At 42.0% G+C, this 23,794-nt stretch overlaps 1 protein-coding gene across 2 annotated transcripts in view; it reads right to left on the reverse strand.

Annotated features, from left to right (window-relative positions):
• Window positions 1-23,794, reverse strand: part of LOC135548830 (proteoglycan 4-like) — a 29,491-nt gene that overhangs the window by 262 nt on the left and 5,435 nt on the right. The window contains exons 2-3 of one of the 2 annotated variants that reach the window (XM_064978798.1): window positions 4,951-6,146; window positions 1-1,378 (exon numbers count right to left, since the gene is read on the reverse strand). The exon at window positions 1-1,378 is cut by the window's left edge and continues 262 nt beyond it. In XM_064978798.1, the coding sequence (XP_064834870.1) occupies window positions 1,244-1,378; window positions 4,951-6,146 (1,331 nt within the window). In that variant the 3' untranslated portion in view covers window positions 1-1,243. Of the gene's footprint in view, window positions 1,379-4,950; window positions 6,150-23,794 lie in introns of both variants that reach the window. The other variant, XM_064978797.1, reaches the window with a different exon arrangement.

The raw sequence follows: 23,794 nt of genomic DNA on the forward strand, positions 1-23,794 counted from the left end.
ATGCTTTTCCACGGTCCTGAAACGACAGCTGTAAAAAGTGTTGGGGATTGAGAAAGTGCATGAGAATTGATTGATTCTGGATTCACGTCACAGGATATGGCATTAGGCTTGAAGACTCGTTAAGATAATGACAAGTGAGCGACGGTGGTTGTCGTTGTTTCCTCTAGACTGAGGTTGATTCCCAAATGGTACCATATTCCCTATATCTATAGTGTACTACTTTTGACCCAGAGCCCTAGTGCCCCGTTCAAAAGTAGTGCACTACATAAGGAATAGGGTACGTCCCCAGATTCGACAATCAGTTCTCTGTCCCCTAAAGTAATGTGTTGAAGTAGTGTTTCACATGCACTCCGGTCGAGTCCACATTCTCATTGAGAAATCTCAGTGAGGAACCTTTACCTGACATCTGAGACTTCAAAGTCATAAAACAAATACAAAAAAGGGGCAGCACTGGGATTAGTGCATAGCACAATCTGGCCAACGTTTTAATAAGAAAACCAGTAAAATGCCGGATTATGGAAAAATACCATTTCAGGCAAGGGAATTACTGCCACCATATCACAATGTGGTGGGCTCTGTCATGTCAAAAGTCCTCACTTGTCTAATGGATTTAGCGTAAGAAATAACCACAAGTTCTGAACATGAATGTATATTGTGTATTACGCTACATACGTACAATATTAACTTTTACAACTGCAAATGCAAATTGTACTGCAACGCTTTGTGGAATGAGGGCTTTGAGGTGAACCACTACAAATAGCCTTCACTCATTGCAGGGCAGATTAGTGACTAGCAAGTAAAGTACAGCATCATTGGTTATTCATCTTGGTATTGATTGACAATATTTACATTCCAATTTTCTGAGTTTGTAATCTGCAATCAGCACAAACACTTAAGAGTGTGCAAAACAATAAGAGTAGAAGAATAGTAAGGCTTAAACATGGTGAGAACATATTTCATACAGACCAGTATAGGCCACCCAAATAAATCAAATACTAAATCATAATTCATTTCAAAAACGTAGGACTATGGTTAACAAAACAGAAATTAATATTTCCAGCATACATGGGCAAACATCGAAAAACGTGTATCGATTACAGAGTGGTAGTACGATCAAACTCCCTCCTGCCCAGGTTTTTCCTGAAGCAAGAAAAAAAAGTGGGGCAAGCTTGTGGGCAAGCAAGCGTTTCAACAATGCAGCTGGAAAAAGGCTCGTATTAGTTCTTTCAACTTCCTTCTCTGCTCAGAAGATGTAATCTTGAGTCATCTTGAGGGAAGGCATGGCCTCGTTGACATTCTGGTCCAGCCGATGATACTCCACATTGTTGCGAGAACACAGGCCGTCCCTCCAGCGCCGACTCTGGGCTAGCAGGAAGATCTGGAGAGAGGGGAGAGTGGATATTCAAGTTAACCTTTAACCTTTTTTATTGAATTCTGGGCTGTCCATTCATAAAGCGTCTCAGCGTAGTAGTGCTGATCTAGGATCAGGTCCCCACTGTCCATCTAATCCTATTCATCAAGATCTAAAAAGACAAAGCAGATCCTAAATCCGCATTCTTACTCAGATGCTTGATACATATGGACCCAAAAGTAGCTAAAATAAGCACCATCAGGGTGATATACTGTGGGTACACAGTCGCGGGACTGGGTACCCACATCCATACCCACACAGGCAGTCAGAGCCGGCCCCAAGTGAATTTTTGTTTCAAAATAAATATGCTGCAATTTTAAAAATTCTGCCAACATTTTTTCAGTTTTACAGCTAATTTCTTGAAATTCTACACATTTTGACATAGATAGAAAAATGTTTGCAGTTGAATATATCTGAATGACAAAAAAAAAAAAAAAAATCTAATGGGGGGCCCCCTGGTCTGTAATTCAACCATGTTTACAAGTTTAGATAGCAGTCCAGACTACCTTAAAAATGTTAGCTGATTAAGTGACTGTCAGCAGCTGACAGATTTTTTTTTAATTCAGCAAATATTTATATATTTTTTTAAAATAGCACTTTGTGTATTGTACTATTCTCTCTCTCAACAGTAAGTTGAGACCTTGACCGAGTTCCTTCCCCCACAACTTATTATTACAAGGATACACTGATTATTCACTGTTGTATTGATGACATTCTATGAACACTGTGATTCTGTAGTAGCTGACAAAAACACCCTTTTGTTTGGACTTCCCACAAGCCTCTTGGGCTAGTGTTTGGAGAACATTTGGTGCAGCCTGATTAGGAGGATAAAGGACCTATCTACAAGGGGCCAGTTAGACATTTTCTGTGCTGGGTGGCGTCTCCCTATTGTAACTTGTAAATAAACCTGATTGATATTATCTGCGGCTGCTCTTTTTTGTTCACATGGAAATTCCCATTATAGTGTGTGTAAACAAAACATTAGGAACACCTGCTCTTCCCTGACTGATTGACCAGGTGAAAGCTATAGTATGAGCCCTTATTGATGTCACCTGTTAAATCCACGTCAATTAGTGTAGATGAAGGGGAGGAGACAGGTTAAGGGACTTTTAAGCCTTGATACATGGATTGTGTATGTGTGCCATTCAGAGAGGGAATGGGAAAGACAAAATATTTAAGTGCCTTTGAACGGGATCTTGTCGTAGGTGCCAGGCGCACCATTTTGAGTGTGTCAAGAATTGCAACGATGCTGGGTTTGTCATGCTCAACAGTTTCCAATGTGTATCAAGAATGGTCCACCACCCAAAGGACATCCAGCCAACTTGACAACTGTGGGCAGCTTTGGAGTCAACATGGGCCAGCATCACTGTGGAACGCTTGACACCTTTTTGTCCATGCCTCAACGAATTGAGGCTGTTCTGAGGGTAAAAGGGGGTGCAACTAGGGCTGTGGCGGTCACGAAATTGTCAGCCAGTGATTGTCAAGCAAATAACTGTTGGTCTCACGGTAACTGACATGAATAAACAAACACATTTAGCATCTGCTGGCTTCCACACAGCCCACAAGCCACTGATGCAGACCTTTGGAACATCTACATTTCAAAAAGACTAATAAATCCATGTAATATAGCCTACACCTTCACAATAATCCCACTGTTTATTTTAGACAGGTCTGAAGAAGCATGACAAGAAGAAATGTAGTCTATTTCAGGAGAACAGAATAGTATACTCAGTTGCCTTTCTGTTAGGGCGACCTTATGTTAGGTCCTGATCTGGCGATGCGAAATGGCTGTGGGCTACACAAGTTTATTTAGGAGACAAGATTTGCTTAGAATTTCATGGCATTATTTTATAGTATTAAAAATACAATTGAGTAAAATAGAAATTATATTTTCTCCAAACAATTTGATGCAGCTATTCTGTGTTGAGCGGTTCAGAAAGAAATAGATACTCCTATATGGCTAATTTAGAGTTAATGTAATTGTTCTACAAACTCTTTATGTTTTGATTTTTAATACATTGTAAGGCTGCATGACGCGACTAATGATGATTTGAAAAAAGTCGCTACTTTGTTTTTTGCGCAGGCTGTACACACTGCATCAATCACTCATTCACAATTTGACTAGCACTTTATAATGCCTCGAATTTTACGGCGACCATGCCTTTTGCGGTCAGTGGTTATTGTGCCCTTGGCGATCAGGTCTCTCACAGGCTACAATATGATCAGGTCTCTCACAGGCTACAAGTGAAGACAGACACGTCGGGGATGCATCTGCACGCATCCTTATCCAATTCCGAGGTGCATATTGAAGATACTGGAAAAACTGTCCACATTAACTTTGTCAGCCAACAAGATGAGTAGGCCAAACAAACAGCAAAACCCTAAGTACATCTACTATCCCCCATAGTAAAAATTTTATTTGTATTTTTTAAAAGACCTTTTCTATTCTGTGCGAGAAATAAATATTCCAAACATAGTCTGGGACAGTTGTGGGATGCGATAGATCCCAAATTAATACAACCACTACGTAAAAAAATTGTTTAATGCTTATGTGGCTGACGCAACAGATCAGAACATTTAGCTTTAAAATGTTGATAAACTATTATCAGCGGGAAAACTCCATTATCAAAAGTGACAGCAAATGCGATAATGCTTGTTATAAAGGTGCAATTTACAGTGAAAATTAACTTCCCCAAGCTTGAAACGCATACGTTGCTTATTTATACATTACCTTTATTTAACTAGGCAAGTCAGTTATTAACAAATTCTTATTTTCAATGACTGCCTAGGAACAGTGGGGCGGCAGGGTAGCCTAGTGGTTTGAGTGTTGGACTAGTAACCGGAAGGTTGCAAGTTCAAACCCCCGAGCTGACAAGGTACAAATCTGTCGTTCTGCCCCTGAACAGGTAGTTAACCTACTGTTCCTAGGCCGTCATTGAAAATAAGAATTTGTTCTTAACGGACTTGCCTAGTTAAATTAAAAAAAGGTAAAAAAATAAATAAATTAACATGATTAAAACAGTCACGTGGAATTTGACTGCCTTTGTGCAAGGGTTCTAAATACGTTCCTAGCCGCAACTCAATATTAGGAATGTGTTCCTGATGTTTTGTGCACTCAGTGTATAGCCAAGGCTACTAGTTTACGAGCTAGAGAGAAGAGGAAGAGATGGGCGAGTTGCCAGCCGGAGATGCATGAATTACAGTGAAATATCCGCCAGAAATAAGCATGATACGACTACCCTTTTTCAATAAGTGGTTGCACCGATTTTAGATAAAGCACTGAAATTAAAATGTAGGTCCTAGTGTCAACATAACCACCCAATGCTTCACAAAAATGCATTGATCAATGGCTGATAGAAACATGCATGCAACCTGTCCATAGCCTATTTCATTGTTGTCCATTTTATAGCCTAGGCCAGGTGTTTCCCAACTCCGAGTACCCCACAACAGTACACATTTGTGTGTATATTGAAGGGGTTCGGTACAGCAGAAATCAAACAGTCTAGTATGGATTAATAAAGTACTCCCCCTCTGCTTACCTTCCTCTTGTTGTGGTAGGTGATGTATACAATGGCCACCAGGAAGGCCAGGATAACCAGGTGGAAGAAGAAGTGGGAGTCCTCGTCCTGGGTGGTGTAGATGTTGGTGTCCTTCATACGTACATCTATCTTGCCAGCACTCTTTGCTGGGCTGAGCACCACCTGGTCATCGTCGGCGTCCACCATGCCGTCGTCGTTCTCCTCGTTGAGGTCTTGGCCGCCAAAGTTCTGGTTCTGGTCCTGGTCCAGAGGGACCTTAACAGCTGGTGTCACGTCATAGTCTTCACCACCTTCTTCCTCATTTTCTCTGTCGTACATGTCTGTATCGGTCTGGGACTCCAGGGTGTTGATAGACACTTGATCGCTCTCTTGCTCATCCTCTGTTGCGTCCATGGGGCCGACGAGCTTGGTGTTAGCGGCAGGGCTTGGTTTCTCCGGGATGGGCTTGGCAGGCTCTGGGGCTTTGACTGTGGTGGTGCTGGTGGCTGGAGCTGCAGTCATGGCAGCATCATCATCATCTGAATCAGCAGGTTTGGGAGGTAGTTTTTCAGGAGTCAGTCCTGATTTATCAAATTTGGTTTTGTTCTTGTCTGCAGTTATTGCATACTTGCCAACAGTTGTTTCAGCAATAATGGCAGTGGATTCAGCTATAACCTCCCCTTTGGTGTATGGTGCATCATCACGTGCTATTACACCATCGATAGGTGTGGCGTCAGCGTCCTTGTTGGGCGTGGCGTCAGCGTCCTTGTTGGGCGTGGCGTCAGCGTCCTTGTTGGGCGTGGCGTCAGCGTCCTTGTTGGGCGTGGCGGCAGCGTCCTTGTTGGGCGTGGCGGCAGCGTCCTTGTTGGGCGTGGCGGCAGCGTCCTTGTTGGGCGTGGCGGCAGCGTCCTTGTTGGGCGTGGCGGCAGCGTCCTTGTTGGGCGTGGCGGCAGCGTCCTTGTTGGGCGTGGCGGCAGCGTCCTTGTTGGGCGTGGCGGCAGCGTCCTTGTTGGGCGTGGCGGCAGCGTCCTTGTTGGGCGTGGCGGCAGCGTCCTTTGCATCTGCTGTTACAGCCTTCATTACTGTTGCAGCATTGTCACTGGTTACTGTGTCTGCTTTGCCGTCTGTTGTACCAGTGCCGATGGCTGTTTCTGCATCCTTGCTGGCTGTTGCCAAAGGCAAGGGTTCTAAATCATCAACTCCTGGACCCAGAGAAACTGCTGAAAATTAGAGAAGTAGGAATTGAAAACAAAACAGTCACCACACTCATTTGAACCTCTGTTCACATTCTACACTTTACAAAACAAGTCATGGGGTTTAATCTTTTTGTAGCCTACAGAACATTTGAAAATAAGCATGGTGAAATCTTTTGTGGTAAAATGTAGCCAAGTTATATAACCTAGGCCTAATCATCAAATTGTACATGATACACACATCATTCTACATCTGACCTGTAATGGTTGAATGTGTTTTGGTGTTAGATAAAATAATAGGTTCACTTTGCCCTCGGAGTTGGGTGTCCAATCAAAAATGCATATAAAGAAAGTGTAAAAAAGTAGCCACCCTTTGCCTTGATGACAGCTTTGCACACTCTTGGCATTCTCTCAACCAACTTCCCCTGTAATGCTTCTCCAACAGCCTTGAAGGAATTCCCACATATGCTGAGCACATGTTGGCTGCTTTTCCTTCACTCTGCGGTCTGACTCATCGTGAACCATCTCAATTTGGTTGAGGTTGGGGGATTGTGGAGACCAGATCATCTGATTCAGCTGGTGTCCTTTAGTAGTGGTTTCTTTGCAGCAATCTGACCATGAAGACTTGATTCACACAGTCTCCTCTGAACAGTTGATGTTTAGAGGTTTTTGTTACTTGAACTCTATGATGCATTTATTTGGGCTGCAATTTGAGGTGCAGCTAACTCTAAAAACGTATCCTCTTCAGCAGAGGTAACTCTGGGTCTTCCATTCCTGGGGCGGTTCTCATGAGAGCCAGTTTCATCATAGCGCTTGATGGTTTTTGCGAATGCACATTAAGGAACTTTCAAAGTTCTTGAAATGTTCCGCATTGACTGACCTTCATGCCTTAAAGTAATGAACTGTTTTTTTTTTTTGCTTATTTGAGCTGTTCTTGCCATAATATGGACTTGGTCTTTTACCAAATAGGGCTATTGTCTGTACACCACCCCTACCTTGTCACAACACAACTGATTGGCTCAAAACGCATTATGGAAAGAAATTCCACAAATTAACATTTAAGGCACACCTGTTAATTGAAATGCATTCCAGTTGACAACCTCAAATCAAATTTTATTTGTCACATACACATGGTTTGCAGATGTTAATGCGAGTGTAGCGAAATGCTTGTGCTTCTAGTTCCGACAATGCAGTAATAACCAACAAGTAATCTAACTAACAATTCCAAAACTACTGTCTTATACACACAAGTGTAAGGGGATAAAGAATATGTACATAAAGATATATGAATGAGTGATGGTACAGAGCAGCATAGGCAAGATACAGTAGATGGTATCGAGTACAGTATATACATATGAGATGAGTATGTAAACAAAGTGGCATAGTTAAAGTGGCTAGTGATACATGTATTACATAAAGATGCAGTAGATGATAGAGTACAGTATATACGTATACATGAGATGAATAATGTAGGGTATGTAAACATTATATTAGGTAGCATTGTTTAAAGTGGCTAGTGATATATTTTACATAATTTCCCATCAATTCCCATTATTAAAGTGGCTGGAGTTGAGTCAGTGTGTTGGCAGCAGCCACTCAATGTCAGTGGTGGCTGTTTAACAGTCTGATGGCCTTTAGATAGAAGCTGTTTTTCAGTCTTTCGGTCCCAGCTTTGATGCACCTGTACTGACCTCGCCTTCTGGATGATAGCGGGGTGAACAGGCAGTGGCTCGGGTGGTTGTTGTCCTTGATGATATTTATGGCCTTCCTGTAACATCGGGTGGTGTAGGTGTCCTGGAGGGCAGGTAGTTTGCCCCCTGGTGATGCGATGTGCAGACCTCACTACCCTCTGGAGAGCCTTACGGTTGTGGGCGGAGCAGTTGCCGTACCAGGCGGTGATACAGCCCGCCAGGATGCTCTCGATTGTGCATCTGTAGAAGTTTGAGAGTGCTTTTGGTGACAAGCCAACAGAGATGGCCGCCTCGCTTCGCGTTCCTAGGAAACTATGCAGTTTTGTTTTTTACGTGTTATTTCTTATATTAGTACCCCAGGTCATCTTAGGTTTCATTACAAACAGTCGAGAAGAACTACTGAATATAAGAGCAGCGTCAACTCACCATCAGTACGACCAAGAATATGACTTTCGCGAAGTGGATCCTGTCTTCTGCCTTTCACCCAGGACAACGGAATGGATCCCAGCCGGCGACCCAAAAAAACGACTCAGTCGCGGTCTTCTGGTCAGACTCCGGAGACGGGCACATCGTGCACCACGCCCTAGTATACTTCTCGCCAATGTCCAGTCTCTTGACAACAAGGTTGATGAAATCTGAGCAAGGGTAGCATTCCAGAGGGACATCAGAGACTAACGTTCTTTGCTTCACGGAAACATGGCTCACTAGAGAGACACTATCGGAGTCGGTGCAGCCAGCTGGTTTCTCCACGCATCGCGCCAACAGAAACAAACATCTTTCTGGTAAGAAGAGGGGCGGGGGCGTATGCCTTATGGCTAACGAGACGTGGTGTGATCACAAAAACATACAGGAACTCAAATCCTTCTGTTCACCTGATTTAGAATTCCTCACAATGAAATGTCGACCGCATTATCTACCAAGGGAATTCTCTTCGATTATAATCACAGCCGTATATATTCCCCCCCAAGCAGACACATCGATGGCTCTGAACAAACTTTATTTGACTCTTTGCAAACTGGAATCCATACATCCTGAGGCTGCATTCATTGCAGCTGGGGATTTTAACAAGGCTAATCTGAAAACAAGACTCCCTAAATTGTATCAGCATATCGATTGTGCAACCAGGGCTGGAAAAACCTTGGATCATTGTTATTCTAACTTCCGCGATGCATATAAGGCCCTGCCCCTGCCCTCCTTTCGGAAAAGCTGACCATGACTCCACAGACAGAAACTAAAACAAGAAGCTCCCACGCTGAGGTCTGTCCAATGCTGGTCCGACCAATCTGATTCCATCACGTGGACTGGGATATGTTTTGTATTGCGTCAGACAACAATGACGAATACGCTGATTCGGTGTGAGTTCATTAGAATGTGCGTTGAAGATGTCGTTCCCATAGCAACGATTAAAACATTCCCAAACCAGAAACCGTGGATTGATGGCAGCATTCGCGTGAAACTGAAAGCACGAACCACTGCTTTTAAAATCAGGGCAAGGTGACCAGAAAGTGAACCAGCTTGAAGCTGGTTGAGAGAATGCCTTGACAGCTTTTCACACTAGGCAGAGGGTGGCTTTTGAAGAATCTCAAATATAAAATGTTTTATTTGTTTACCTTTGGGTTACTACATGATTCCATGGGTGTTAATTCTTAGTTTTTATGTCTTCACTATTATTCTACAATGTAGAAAACAGGAAAAACTTGACTGGTCCTGTATTTCAGAGCTCGGTGCTTATGATATGATATCACAATTTTTGGATATAATGTTAATGATATTGTAATGTAACAGGCAGGGAGCAGGTCTCGAACCCACGACCTTCTAGCCCGAAGTCTGGCGCGCCATCAACTGAAGCATGCTCGTGCGGCAGAGTATATATTTGCGCTTATAAACCCAGGGTCGTTACAATATGTTAGAAAGAGACCCCACTCAGCAATTCAGAACATGAATAGTCTTACTTGTCTTAGTCAAATTTGTTTTAATAACATAAGTGAAATTTCATCACCAAAGCGTGTTTTCACACACGCTGGGCAGTGGGTGGACACCCTACTCTGAGTTTATCAGTATACACTTCTCACTGTAGAAATGTGCAGTGTACTGTACAGTAAATATCAACTTAATTCATATGCATTCTGTCACTGTACAAAACGTTCAGTCAGGGATCCTATGAGAGGGATGTTTGTTCTAGCTCCTGCCATCTCATGCCTTTGGCCGGTCCTCTTAAATCAATGACCCGATTCAACCAGAGAGTCAACATGATTTTATACTCATGCCAAATTAGCAGTCGCCACAAAGAATGGGAGTATTCATTCCTGGAAGCTACTGCCAGCATCAACATTGAATAAGAAGAGGCAAGGCCGTCAGAAGATGATTAGGGATGGGGGTGGGTTGGGATAATTACTTCTCCCCATGCTGCAGGCGGCTATTTCGATCCGCTCAAACAGTAAAGGCCCAGTGCACTACTTTTGTGGGAAGAAATAAATAAATAAAAATGTAAAATCAGGGAGTGCTGCAGCACGCTCAGCAACCCTACTTCCCGTCGCTATGGAAAGAGGGGTGTGACTCAAAACATACTCTTTAAATAGCCAAGTAAAAGGCTGGAAAAATATGGCCCATCTGCTCTGTGTAGGGACATCCATCACGCAACACGGTGTCTACTCAATATCCTTAAGTGGGACGATTTCTTCCCTCTTGCAATCTCAGTCATTGCATTGCAATCTCTGTACCGAGTCTAGCATACCAAAACATAAAAAACGGTTCGGTAGTAGATCTATGTTTGTTGTTGTCAAGGTTTAAGTCTACCAGCGCAGCACCCTTACATAGTTGGAGCGCGCAACTTGCCTGCTCCACTTACATCTCGATCACACCAACAGCATCATTGCATTTTGGTACACCAGAAGTACATTCATTTTCAACGGAACGCAGCATTGCGTTGAAAAGGCAGTTGCAGTGCATACAGTATGTTGTATTTATCTAATGCATGCATCAAAATGGTATGCAAACTAGAGGTCGACCGATTATGATCAACGCCGATACTGATTATTGGAGGACCAAAAAAGCCGATACCGATTGAAATCGGGCCAATTTATTTTGTAATAATGACAATTACAACAATGCTGAATGGACAGTTAATATAATACATCAATAAAAATCTATTTAGCCTCAAATAAATAATGAAACATGTTCAATTTGGTTTAAAAAACGCAAAAACAAAGTGTTGGAGAAGTAAAAGAGCAATATGTGCCATGTAAAAAAGCTCATGTTTAAGTTCCTTGCTCAGAACATGAGAACATATGAAAGTTGGTGGTTCCTTTTGACATGAGACTTCAATATTCCAAGGTAAGAGGTTTTAGGTTGTAGTTAGTCCTATAAATACTATATTATCTCTCTCTATACCATATGTATTTCATATAGCTTTGACTATTGGATGTTATTATAGGCACTATAGTATTGCCAGTGTAACAGTATTGCTTCCGTCCCCCTCCTCGCCCCTACCTGGGCTCGAACCAGGAACACATATACAACAGCCACACTCGAAGCAGCGTTACCCATCGCTCCACAAAAGCCACGGCCCTTGCAGAGCAAGGGGAATAACTACTCCAAGTCTCAAAGCAAGTGACGTTTGCAAAGCTATTAACGCACACCCAGCTAACTAGCTAGCCATTTCACATCGGTTACACCAGACATTAGGCTGATAGGCTTGAAGTCATAAACAGCGCTGTGCTTGCGAAGAGCTGCTGGCAAAACGCACAAAAGTGCTGTTTGAATTCATGCTTACGAGCCTGCTGCTGCCTACCATCGCTCAGACTGCTCTATCAAATCATAGACTTAATGATAACATAATAACACACAGAAATATGAGCCTTTGGTCATTAATATGGTTGAATCCGGAAACTATCATTTCGAAAACAAAACGTTTTATTATTTCAGTGAAATACGGAACAGTTCGGTATTTTATCTAACGGGTGGCATCCCTAAGTCTAAATATTCTTGTTACATTGCACAACCTTCAATGTTATGTCCTAATTACGTAAAATTCTGGCAAATTAGTTTGCAATGAGCCAGGCTGCCCAAAATGAACGCAAGAGAAGAGACACAATTTCACCTGGTTAATAATGCCTGCTAACCTGGATTTCTTTTAGCTAAATATGCAGGTTTAAAATATATACACTTCTGTGTATTGATTTTAAGAAAGGCATTTGTGTTTATGGTTAGGTACAGTCGTCCAACGATTGTGCTTTTTTCGCAAATGCGCTTTTGTTAAATCGTCGCCCAGCGTTGCATCGATTATATGCAACGCAGGACACGCTAGATAAACTAGTAATATCAACCATGAGTAGTTATAACTAGTGATTATGATTGATTGTTTTTTTTATAAGATAAGTTTAATGCTAGCTAGCAACTTACCTTGGCTTTCTACTGCATTCGCATAACAGGCAGGCTCCTCTGGAGTGCAATGAGAGGCAGGTGGTTAGAGCGTTGGACGAGTTAACTATAAGGTTGCAAGATTGAATCCCCCAAGCTGACAAGGTGAAAATCTGTCGTTCTGCCCCTGAACAAGGCAGTTAATCCACCGTTCCTCGGCCGTCATTGAAAATAAGAATGTGTTCTTAACTGACTTGCCTAGTTAAAGAAAGATGTATTTTTTTTAAAATCATTTTCTAAAATGTTTTTTATTTTCTTTATTTTATTTTTTTAAATAGGGCAAAATCGGCACCCTAAAATACCGATTTCCGATTGTTATGAAGACTTGAAATCGGCCCTAATTAAATTGGCCATTCCGATTAAAATCGGTCGACCTCTAATGCAGACTGCTTGACACAAATGGTATCAGAAGGTGAATGTTGAACTTTTGTTGCACCCATATCCAAATGATGCTGCATACCATTTTTTGCGCAATGACGCCGTCAGTGCGATCGAGACGTTAGCCTGCACTGGGAATCTGGGCTGCATCGCTGTCGCGGGGGAAAGAGCCAATAACGTGTTGTGATACCAACACCTGACTCACATCTGCGTGACACCGTCGTCTTAAAAAAAACAGCATTGAGCTATATTGTTAATCTGCAGGCTATTATAATACAGTAAACCTCTCAACTGCGGGAGGGTCTACTCACACAATTGACAGTGGTGTAAAATACTTAAGTAAAAATACTTTAGTTGTATCTGTACTTCACAATTTATATTTTTGACTACTTTTACTTCACTACATTCCTCAAGTAAATGATGTACTTTTTACTCCATACATTTTCCCTGACACCCAAAAGTACTAGTTACAAATTGTACTAGTACAGGACAAAAAGTCCAATTCACACACTTATCAAGAGAACGTCCCTGGTCATCCCTACGGCCTCTGATCTGGTGGACTCACTAAACATAAATGCTTCCGTCGTAAATTATGTCTGAATGTTGGAGTTAGCCTGTCACCTGTCAAAAAAAGTATAAAAAAGGAAATTATGCCATCTGGTTTGCTAAATATAAGGAATTTGATGTATAGCATTTACTTTGTACTTTTACTCAAGTATGACATTTGAGTACTTTTTCCACCACTGTACTTAGGTACATTTAAAATCTGATCCTTTTAGACTTACTCAAGTAGTATTTTACTGGGTTACATTCACTTTTACTTCAGTCATTTTATATTAAGGTATCTTTACATTCACTCAAGTATGACAATTGAGTACTTTTTACACCTCTGAATCGACGGGACCGCAGTGGAGAAGGTGAACAGGTTAAAGTTCCTCGGCGTACGTCGCCGACAATCTGATATTGTCCACCCACACAGACAGTGTGGTGAAGGCGGCGCAACAGCGCCTCTTCAACCTCAAGAGGCTGAAGAAATTCAGCTTGGCCCCTAAGACCCACAAACTTTAAAGATGCACAGTTGAGAGCATCCTGTCGGACTGCATCACCGCCTGGTACGGCAACTACATTGCCCACAACCGCAAGGCTCTCCAGAGGGTGGTGCGGTCTAGCCAACGCATCAGGAGGGGCACAATGCCTGCCCTCCAGGACACCTTCAGCACCCGATGTCACAGGAAGGCCAAAAAGAGCATCAAGGACATCAACCAACCAAGCCATGGCCTGTTCACCCCGCTACCATCGAGAAGGCGAGGTCAGTACAGGAGCTTCGCTACGTTTCAATCTTTGTGCCCCATTTAATAAGAGACGAAATGCAAAACTGACACCAATGCTGTCGTCATTCAAATAAAATTATATTTCACATGTGTGGAATACAACAGGCTTACTTAGGAGCCCTTAACCAACAATGCAGTAAAGAAAAAGTACAAAAAAAGGAATAAAAGTAACAAATAATTAAAGATTAGTAGTAAAATAACAATAGCGAGGCTATATACAGGGGGTACCGGTACAGAGTCAATGTGGAGGCTATATACAGGGGGTACCGGTACAGAGTCAATGTGCGGGGGCACCGGGTAGTCAAGGTAATCTAGACATGTAGGTAGAGTTAAAGTGACTATGCATAGAAAATAACAGAGTAATAGCAGTGCAAATAGTCTGGGTAGCATTTGATTAGATGTTCAGGAGTCATGGCTTGGGGGTAGAAGCTGTTTAGAATCCTCTTGGACCTAGACTTGGCGCTGCCTACAGTTCTCTTTCTATCTAATTAAAGAGGGCCCTATTTTAGGAACCTTTCTGGAATGGACATCGAAAGAATTAGCAAATCATACACTCACACCCACCCACCTAAAATGATCCATCAATCAAAGCCACCTGCAGCGCTTCTCACTCAGACTCAAGCAAATCATATTAAAGCCTTGCCTTAGCTTCAAATCCTTTCTGTAGGTAATCAAAAAAGGGGTCTACATTATAGGAAAATGTTAAACCAATGTAGCCTATCATATAAGTTAAAGAGGAAAGTTAAGGCGAAGATAGACAGCAGTGATATTAGTCTGTCTCAGTCCACATATAACATAGTAAATGTAAATCCAAGATTCAAATTAGTAATATGTTACGTTTGGTATGGTTACATACAAAAGAAGGTTACTTAAGGCAAAAACAAAAAGGAGTGTGCATGGGTGGGCGTATAACGCAAACGTCTGGCATCCCAAAGGTTGCATGTTCGAATCTCATCACGGACAACTTTAGCATTTTAGCAACCGTTCGACGACTTACTACTTTGCATGTGAGCTAACCCTTCCCCTTTAACCTAACCTCTAGCTAATGTTAGTAAGTGGCCTTGCACAAGCCTTGGCTAGAGCAAGCCAGAACGTTCATAGCCTCCTGCCCTATCTCCTGATTCTATAGCGTGAGGCAGCTAGATCTACAAGTACACCTCCTGGACAGGATGCTAGTCTATTCCCTTAATACGGAGTGGCAAGCAGAGAAGCCTCAGGTCCCATTTTTTACAGTCTGGTATAAGCCGGGGGATCGATCTCACAACCTTCCAATCTCAGGGCAGACTAACCACAAGGCCACTTGAGCAAGCTAGCGTAAAGTGTTACATACTGTACGTTTCGCAAATTATCATACAAATTGTAATTTGTAACATATGGATAGAAATCCACAAATGAATACATACCATATGAAACATAACATATAATAAATGGAGTGTCCCGCATTTACGTACAGAATAATACGAAATGCTCTGAGAACAGGTTGGTGATAGGCTTAGGCCAGTGAACAATCACACCTGATTCAGCTTGTCAACTAACCGACAAGCCCTCAATGAGTTGAATGAGGGGTGTTTGTTAAGGGCTACAACAAAACGGTGTACTGTTGGGGGTACTCGACGACCAGGGTTGGGAAACATTGGCCTAGGCGATATGAATTGGAAATTCACAACCATTAAATACAAACATACATGCAACCTGTCCATAGCCTATCAGACATTGATCAATACATTTTAGTGAAGCAATGGGTGGTTCTGTTGACACTAGGCCTACATTTTAATTTGAGTGCTTTATCTAAAATTGGTGCAACCACATTGAAAAAGGGTAGCCTAAACTCTGGCAGATATTTCACTGTAATTCATGCATCTCCGCTGGCAAGTCGCCCATCTCTTCCCCTTCTCTCTAGCTTGTAAACTAGAAGCCTTGGCTATACACTGAGTGCACAAAACATTAGGAACACATTCCTAATAATGAGTTGGACCCACTTTTGCCCTCAGAATAGCCTCAATTCGTTGAGGGATGGACAACAAGGTGTCGAAAGCGTTCCACAGGGATGCTGGCTCATGTTGACTCAAATGCTTCCCAGTTGTATCAAGTTGGCTGGATGTCCTTTGGGTGGTGGACCATTCATGCTCTGCAATAATATAATCAGAGTTTGAGTTCTAAACCAGATGAGTTCTCAAACAGCAGCTGCCCAATTCCATGGTGGGCGTGCTTAATATTGGATGCATTAGAATACAATATATATAGAGAATGATAAAGAGGCTGTATGATTATAGAAAAAGTAGTTGGGAAACTAATGTTTGAGTTTCAAATACTAATTGTTCAGTGAATGCGAGTATATTTAGGTGGTTTAAATGATTAACTTTCCTACTAACCTAAAAGTTAACGGTGCCAATCCATTCATTATTCTATTAACCATGAGTGTGAGACATGTTTTCCACAATGTTTGTTTCATGCACACACATGCGGGAAAAAAATACCATCAGTGTTTCCCCATTTATTGAGCAGGGAAACAAATTGCAGGCGGTATTTAAAGTATCTAAATACAGTGTTACCTACCAATCAATGTTTATCAAATCAAATATTATTTGTCACATGAGCCGAATACAACAGGTGTTGTAGACCTTACAGTGAAATGCTTACTTACAAGCCCTTAACCAACAATGCAGTTAAGAAACATACCTAAAAAAAAACTAATATTTAAAGATCAGCAGTAAAATAACAATTAGCGAGGCTATATACAGGGGGTACAGGTACAGAGTCAATGTGCGGTGGCAGCGGTTAGTCGAGGTAATATAGACATGTAGGTAGAGTTATTAAAGTGACTACGCATAGAGAACGACAGAGGAGCAGCAGCGTAAAAGAGAGAGGGGGGAGGGGGGGCAATGCAAATAGTCTGGCCATTTGATTAGATGTTCAGGAGTCTTATGGCTTGGGGGTAGAAGCGGTTTAGAATCCGCTTGGACCTAGACTTGGTGCTCCGGTACCGCTTGCCATGCAGTAGCAGAGAGAACAGTCAATGATAGGGCGGCTGGACAATTTTTAGGGCCTTCCTCTGACACGCCTGGTATAGAGGTCCTGGATGGCAGGAAGCTTGGCCCCAGTGATGTACTGGGCCGCACGCACTACCCTCTGCAGTGCCTTGCAGTCGGAAGCCGAGCAGTTGCCATACCAGGTAGTGATGAAACCTGTCAGGATGCTCTCGATGGTGCAGTGGTAGAACCTTTTGAGGATCTGAGGACACATGCCAAATCTTTTCAGTCTCCTGAGGGGGAGTCTTCACGGCCTTCTTGGTGTGCTTGGACCATGTTAGTTTGTTGGTGATGTGGACACCAAGAAACTTGAAGCTTTCAACCTGCTCCACTGCAACCCCGTCGATGAGAATGGGGGTGTGCTCGGTCCTCCTTTTCCTGTAGTCCACAATCATCTCCTTTGTCTTGATCACATTGAGGGAGAGGTTGTTGTCCTGGCACCACACGGCCAGGTCTCTGACGTCCTCCCAAAAGGCTGTCTCGTCATTGTCGGTGATCAGGCCTACCACTGTTGTGTCATCGGCAAACTTAATGATGGTGTTGGAGTCGTGGAGTGCAATGGAGGGCACAATCTTACAGTCCAGAAAAGAGGTTTGCCATCTATGCCAAAAGCCTGGGCCTCTTGATGGAGACTGTAGAACTGTCATCAACACATGCTTCTCTCTAGTAGCATTTGTGTGCCCAGACCACATACGCATATTGAAAGGATCCCACCATGGTGAACGATGCAGAGGGGGACGTTTACATTTTAGTCATTTAGCAGACGCTCTTATCCAGTGCGACTTACAGGAGGCTTAAGGGCACAGACAGATTTTTCACCTAGTCGGCTCGGGCCCAACAATCTTAACCGCTAGGCTACCTATAGATTTTTGTAGTCTTAAATCATTACTTGGAATGAACAGAAAGCGAAAATGCTCCTCGTACCGAAATGACTAGCTAGCGATAAAGCAATCTTATCCTGCTAGCTAGCAACAGATCTACTTGTTAAAACTAGCAAGATAGCTACATTACTAAGGTTTCGGTGTGCAGAGTAGGGAGTCATTTTATAGCTTGCATAGAAACGTAATACAATCAATAACTTCAGAGTTTTGATTACAAATAACAAATACTTGATAGCAGTTTGTCAGACAGATTCCTCTCAAGATGTGAGCAGCTGTCTACTACCTTAGATACAAATAACGTGATTGGGTCATTGTCCTGTTGAAAAACAAATTATCGTCCCACTAAGCGCAAACCAGATGGGATGGCGTATCGCTGCAGAATGCTGTAGTAGCCACGCTGGTTAAGTGTGCCTTGAATTCTAAATACTCTGCGTCTCACAAAGTCACGGTGGTTGGAAGCGAAAATCTCAAATTTGGACTCATTATACCAAAAGGACAGATTTCCACCGGTCTAATGTTGCTCGTGTTTCTTGGCCCAAGTAAGTCTCTTCTTCTTATTGGGGTCTTTTAGATAGTGATTTCTTTGCAGCAATTCGACCATGAAGGCTTGATTCCTCTGAACAGTTGATGTTGAGATGTGTCTTACTTAAACTATGTGACACATTTATTCGGGCTACAAATTCTGAGGCTGGTAAATCTAATGAACTTATCTTCTGCAGCAGAGGTAACTCTGTGTCTTCCTTTCTTGTGGTGGTCCTTATGAGAGAGTTTCATCATAGTGCTTCATGTTTTTTGCGACTGCACTTGAAGAAACTTTCAAAGTTCCTGAAATGTTCCGCATTGACTGACCTTCATGTCTTAAAGTAATGACGGAGTCATTTCTCTTTGCTTATTTAAGCCGTTCTTGTCATATGGACTTGGTCTCTTAACAAATAGGGCTATCTTTTGTATACCACCCCTACCTTGTCACAACAACTGATTGGCTCAAACTCATCAAAAAGGAAAGAAATTCCACAAATTAATGAACAAGGCACAACTGTTAATTGAAATGCATTCCAGGTTACTTCCTCATGAAGCTGGTTGAGAGAATGCCAAGTGTGCAAAACTGTCATGAAGGCAAATGGTGTCTACTTTTTAGAATCGCAAAAACATTGATTTGATTATCAGTTTTTTGGTTACTACATGATTTCATGTGTTATTTTATAGTTTTGATGTCGTCACTATTATTCTACAATGTATAAATTAGTAAAAATAAAGAAACCCTGGAATGAGTAGGTGTCCAAACTTTTGACCGGTACTGTATATATAATGTATCTTTCCGCTCTCTGTGTTTCACCATTTTGCTTCAATTCGCAAGAGGCTGTATGCATCTCACAGGAGAAAGCATCCGAGCGAGTGAAACAGCGCCCCTCTGTCTCTCTACGTGTAGGCCATTATCTGATGCCGTCTGTTCCAAACGAGTATGACGTTGTTGCCGCCCGTAGAATTGAAGGCAGGGCACGTAGCATCTGGCCTCCCTTAAAAACAAAAAAGGATTTCAAAAAATGTGCTAATCAGTGTTGAGCTAAACTGAGCAAGCTCAACTGTGAATGGTGCTGGCGCACCAAAAAAAAAAATCACGGGAAGCCCGCTTGGATTTGGCGTCACTCCCAACTAATCCTATTGAGAGCATACATCAGTGGCAGAAAAACTTGAATTGTTGCATCTCATTGTGTTGCTGACCTCCAGTGGTTAGCTTGCCAGCTAGCTAAAGTTGTCCCTTTCCTAAATTAGCCATTTGTAACCGATGTGAAATGGCTAGCTAGTTAGCGGTGGTGCGCGCTAATGGCGTTTCAATCGGGTGACGTCCCTCACTCTGAGACCTGAAGCAGTTGTTCCCCTTGCTCTGCAAGGGCCGTGGCTTTTGTGGTGCAATGGGTAACGATGCTTCGTGGGTGACTGTTGTTGGTGTGTGCGCAGAGGGTCCCTGGTTCAAGCCCGGGTCAGGCGAGGGGATGGAAGCTATACTGTTACACATGGATGGAGATATGGACTTGTGGTTTTACTTAATTCTCTGTACTGGCCAGCGATTCTGATCCAATCATTAATTGATACATTGTTGCACCCCTGGCCTGAGGATGGAAGTTCAATATGTAGCTAGATGTAGAAGGCTAGTGTTAAGTAGCTAAAGTTGCTTATGAAAGGAAGTTAGGCTAGTGAGCAAGCATTTTAGCTAGGTAGCCTTGGACAACAAAAAAATTTAAGTGTGTACTGTATGACAGAGGATGGCATTGGCGTTTCTCTACAAGTAGGGTAAGTCAACATGTTTTTCTACTTGCACGCACACAGAAATCAGAATCATGGACAGCCACATCATATTTAGCTTACATTAATTGGACAAAATGGTTTTTATATTTCAGTTTGTCACTAGATTAGACAAAGCAGAGGTGATTTGATTATGTTGAAATGGTGCATTAAGAGTGGAAGCAGCTCCTGTTTTCTTTGCAACTTGCGGTAACCCTCTGTGGTTCTAAATCAATAGTTATTTAGTGGTCTGAAAAAGTAGGAAACATTAACTTACATGACCATTTATTCTGCCACTGTGGCATCTTATGGTCTCAGCCTTTAGGCCTACAGTTGAAGTTGGAAGTCTACATATACTTAGGATGGAGTGATTAAAACTCATTTTTCAACCACTCCACAAATTTTTATTAACAAACTAGACTTTTTGCAAGTCGGTTAGGACTTCTACTTTGTGCATGACAATACATTTATCCAACAATTGTTTACAGAAATTATTTCAATGTATCACAATTCCAGTGGGTCAGAAGTTTACATACACTAAGTTGACTGTGCCTTTAAAGAGCTTGGAAATTTCCAGAAAATTCTGTCATGGCGTTAGAAGCTTCTGATCTCCAATTGACTCAAATTATGTAAATTAGGCTGTGTACCTGTGGATGTATTTCAAAGCCTACCTTCAAACTCAGTGCCTCTTTGCTAGACATCATGGGAAAATCAAAAGAAATCAGCCAAGACCTCAGGAAGAAATTATAGACCACAAGTCTGGTTCATCCTTACGAGGAATTTTCAAATGCCTGAAGGTACCACGTTCATCTGTACAAACAATAGAACGCGATTATAAACACCATGGGACCACGCAGCCATCATACCGCTCAGGAAGGAGACGGGTTCTGTCTCCTAGAGATGAATGTACTTTGGTGCGAAAGGGGAAAAATCTATCCCAGAACAACAGCAAAGGACCTTGTGAAGATGCTGGAGGAAACAGGTACAAAAGTATCTATATCCACAGTAAAACGAGTCCTATATCGACATAACCTGAAAGGCCACTCCGCAAGGAAGAAGCCACTGCCTCAAAACTGCCAGAAAAAAGCCAGTCTACAGTTCGCAACTGCACATGGAGACAAAGATCGTACTTTTTGGAGAAATGTCCTCTGGTCTGATGAAACAAAAATAGAACTGTTTGGCTAAAATGACCATTGTTATGGAGGAGAAAGGGGGAAGCTTGCAAGCCGAAGAACACCATCCCAACCGTGAAGCACGGGGTTGGCAGCATCATGTTGTGGGGGTGCTTGCTGCAGGAGGGTCTGGTGCACTTCACAAAATAGATGGCATCATGAGGACGGAAAATGTGGATATATTGAAGCAACATCTCAATCAGTCAGAAAGTTAAAGCTTTGTCGCAAATGGGTCTTCCAAATGGACAATGACCCGAAGCATACTTCCAAAATTGTGGCAAAATGGCTTAAGGACAACAAAGTCAAGGCATTGGAGTGGCCATCACAAAGCCCGGACCTCAATCCCACATAAAATTTGTGGGCAGAACTGAAAAAGCATGTGCGAGCAAGGAGGCCGACAACTCAGTTACACCAGCTCTCTCAGGAGGAATGGGCCAAAATTCACCCAACTTATTATGGGAAGCTTGTGGAAGGCTACCAAAAACATTTGACGCAGGTTAAACAATTGAAAGGCAATGCTACCAAATACTAATAAAGTGTATGAAATAAATAACAGCTGAAAAAAAAAATCACTCTACTATTATTCTGACATTTCACTTTCTTAAAAATAAATAAAGTGGTGATCCTGACTGATCTAAGACAGGGAATTTTTACAAGGATTAAATGTCAGGAATTGTGAAACACTATGTGGCTAAGGTGTATGTAAACTTCCGACTTCAACTGTATAAATCACGTCGCAAGGCATATGAACGAACATCTTGGCTTCCCCAGTGATTTTACCCTACTACTGATAATAATGTGAACAGTTGCCACATACAGTGGCAATGTGAACCCTTTGGAAAACCTGGATTTCTGCATAAATTGGTCATAAAATTTGATCTGATCTTCATCTAGATCACAACAAACAGTCTGCTAAAACGAATACACAAACAATGATAAGTTTTCATGTCTTCATTGAACACACCGTGTAAACATTCACAGTGCAAGGTGGGAAAAGTATGTGAACCCTTGGATTTAATAACTGGTTGACGCTCCTTTGGCAGAAATAACCTCAACCAAACGCTTTCTGTAGTTGTAGATCAGACCCTCATAACGGTCAGGAGGAATTCCTCTTTACAAAACTGTTTCAGTTCAGCAATATTCTTGGGATGTCTGGTGTGAACTGCTCGAGGTCATGCCACAGCATCGCAAATCGGGTTGAGGTGGGCTCTGACTGCACCACTCGAGAAGGCGTATTTTCTTCTGTTGTAGATTTACTTCTGCGTTTTAGGTTGTTGTCCTGTTGAATCACCCAACTTCTGCGGAGCTTCAATTGGTGTTGAGCTTCAACCTTTCAAATTGAGACCAAAAAATGGGAAATTAAGATAAAGAGGTCAAATTCTGATTAACAAAAAAAATTGAAGTAAGATAAAGAGAATATGATTTAGTAATCAGTGCTGACATCCTGTCAAATAAGTCTATAGGAGTTCCCTGAGAAGAGGTTTCTGTCATTAGAACTGGCAGGGACAAAGGTGAGTGGTATATTAGGTGGATGTACAGGATATGTAAGGTATGAATTTCCCATGATCCTATGGGCTTGGTTTTAGATGAGCCTAGAGGTCGACCGATTAAATCAGAATGGCCGATTAATTAGGGTCGATTTCATGTTTTCATCGGAAATCGGTATTTTTGGACAACGATTTCGCCGATTTTTACACCTTGATTTAATCTTTATTTAACTAGGCAAGTCAGTTATGAACACATTCTTATTTTCAATGACGGCCTAGGAACAGTGGATTAACTGCCTTGTTCAGGGGCAGAACAACAGATGTTTACCTTGTCAGCTCAGGGAATTCAATCTTGCAACCTTATAGTTAACTCGTCCAACGCTCTGACCACTTGATTACATTGCACTCCATGAGGAGCCTGCCTGTTATGCGAATGCAGTAAGCCAAGGTAAGTTGCTAGCTAGCATTAAACTTATCTTATAAAAAAAATCAATCATAATCACTAGTTAACTACACATATTACTAGTTTATCTAACGTGTCCTGCGTTGCATATAATCGATGCGGTGCGTATTGTTGCTCCAATGTGTACCTAACCATGAATATCAATGCCTTTCTTAAAATCAATAAACAGAAGTATATATTTTTAAACCTGCATATTTAGCTAAAAGCAATCCAGGTTAGCAGGCAATATTAACCAGGTGAAATTGTGTCACTTCTCTTGCGTTCATTGCATGCAGAGTCAGGGTATATGCAACAGTTTGGGCTGCCTGGCTCATTGCAAACTAATTTGCCAGAATTTTACGTAATTATGAGATAACATTGAAGGTCGTGCAATGTAACAGGAATATTTAGACTTATGGATGCCACCCGTTAGATAAAATACCGAACGGTTCCGTATTTCACTAAAAGAATAAACGTCTTGTTTTCGAGATGATAGTTTCCGGATTCGACCATATTAAATGACCTAAGGCTCGTATTTCTGTGTGTTATTATGTTATAA

Source organism: Oncorhynchus masou, chromosome 11 (genome assembly GCF_036934945.1).
Source record: "Oncorhynchus masou masou isolate Uvic2021 chromosome 11, UVic_Omas_1.1, whole genome shotgun sequence".
Taxonomy (NCBI): Eukaryota; Metazoa; Chordata; class Actinopteri; order Salmoniformes; family Salmonidae; genus Oncorhynchus; species Oncorhynchus masou.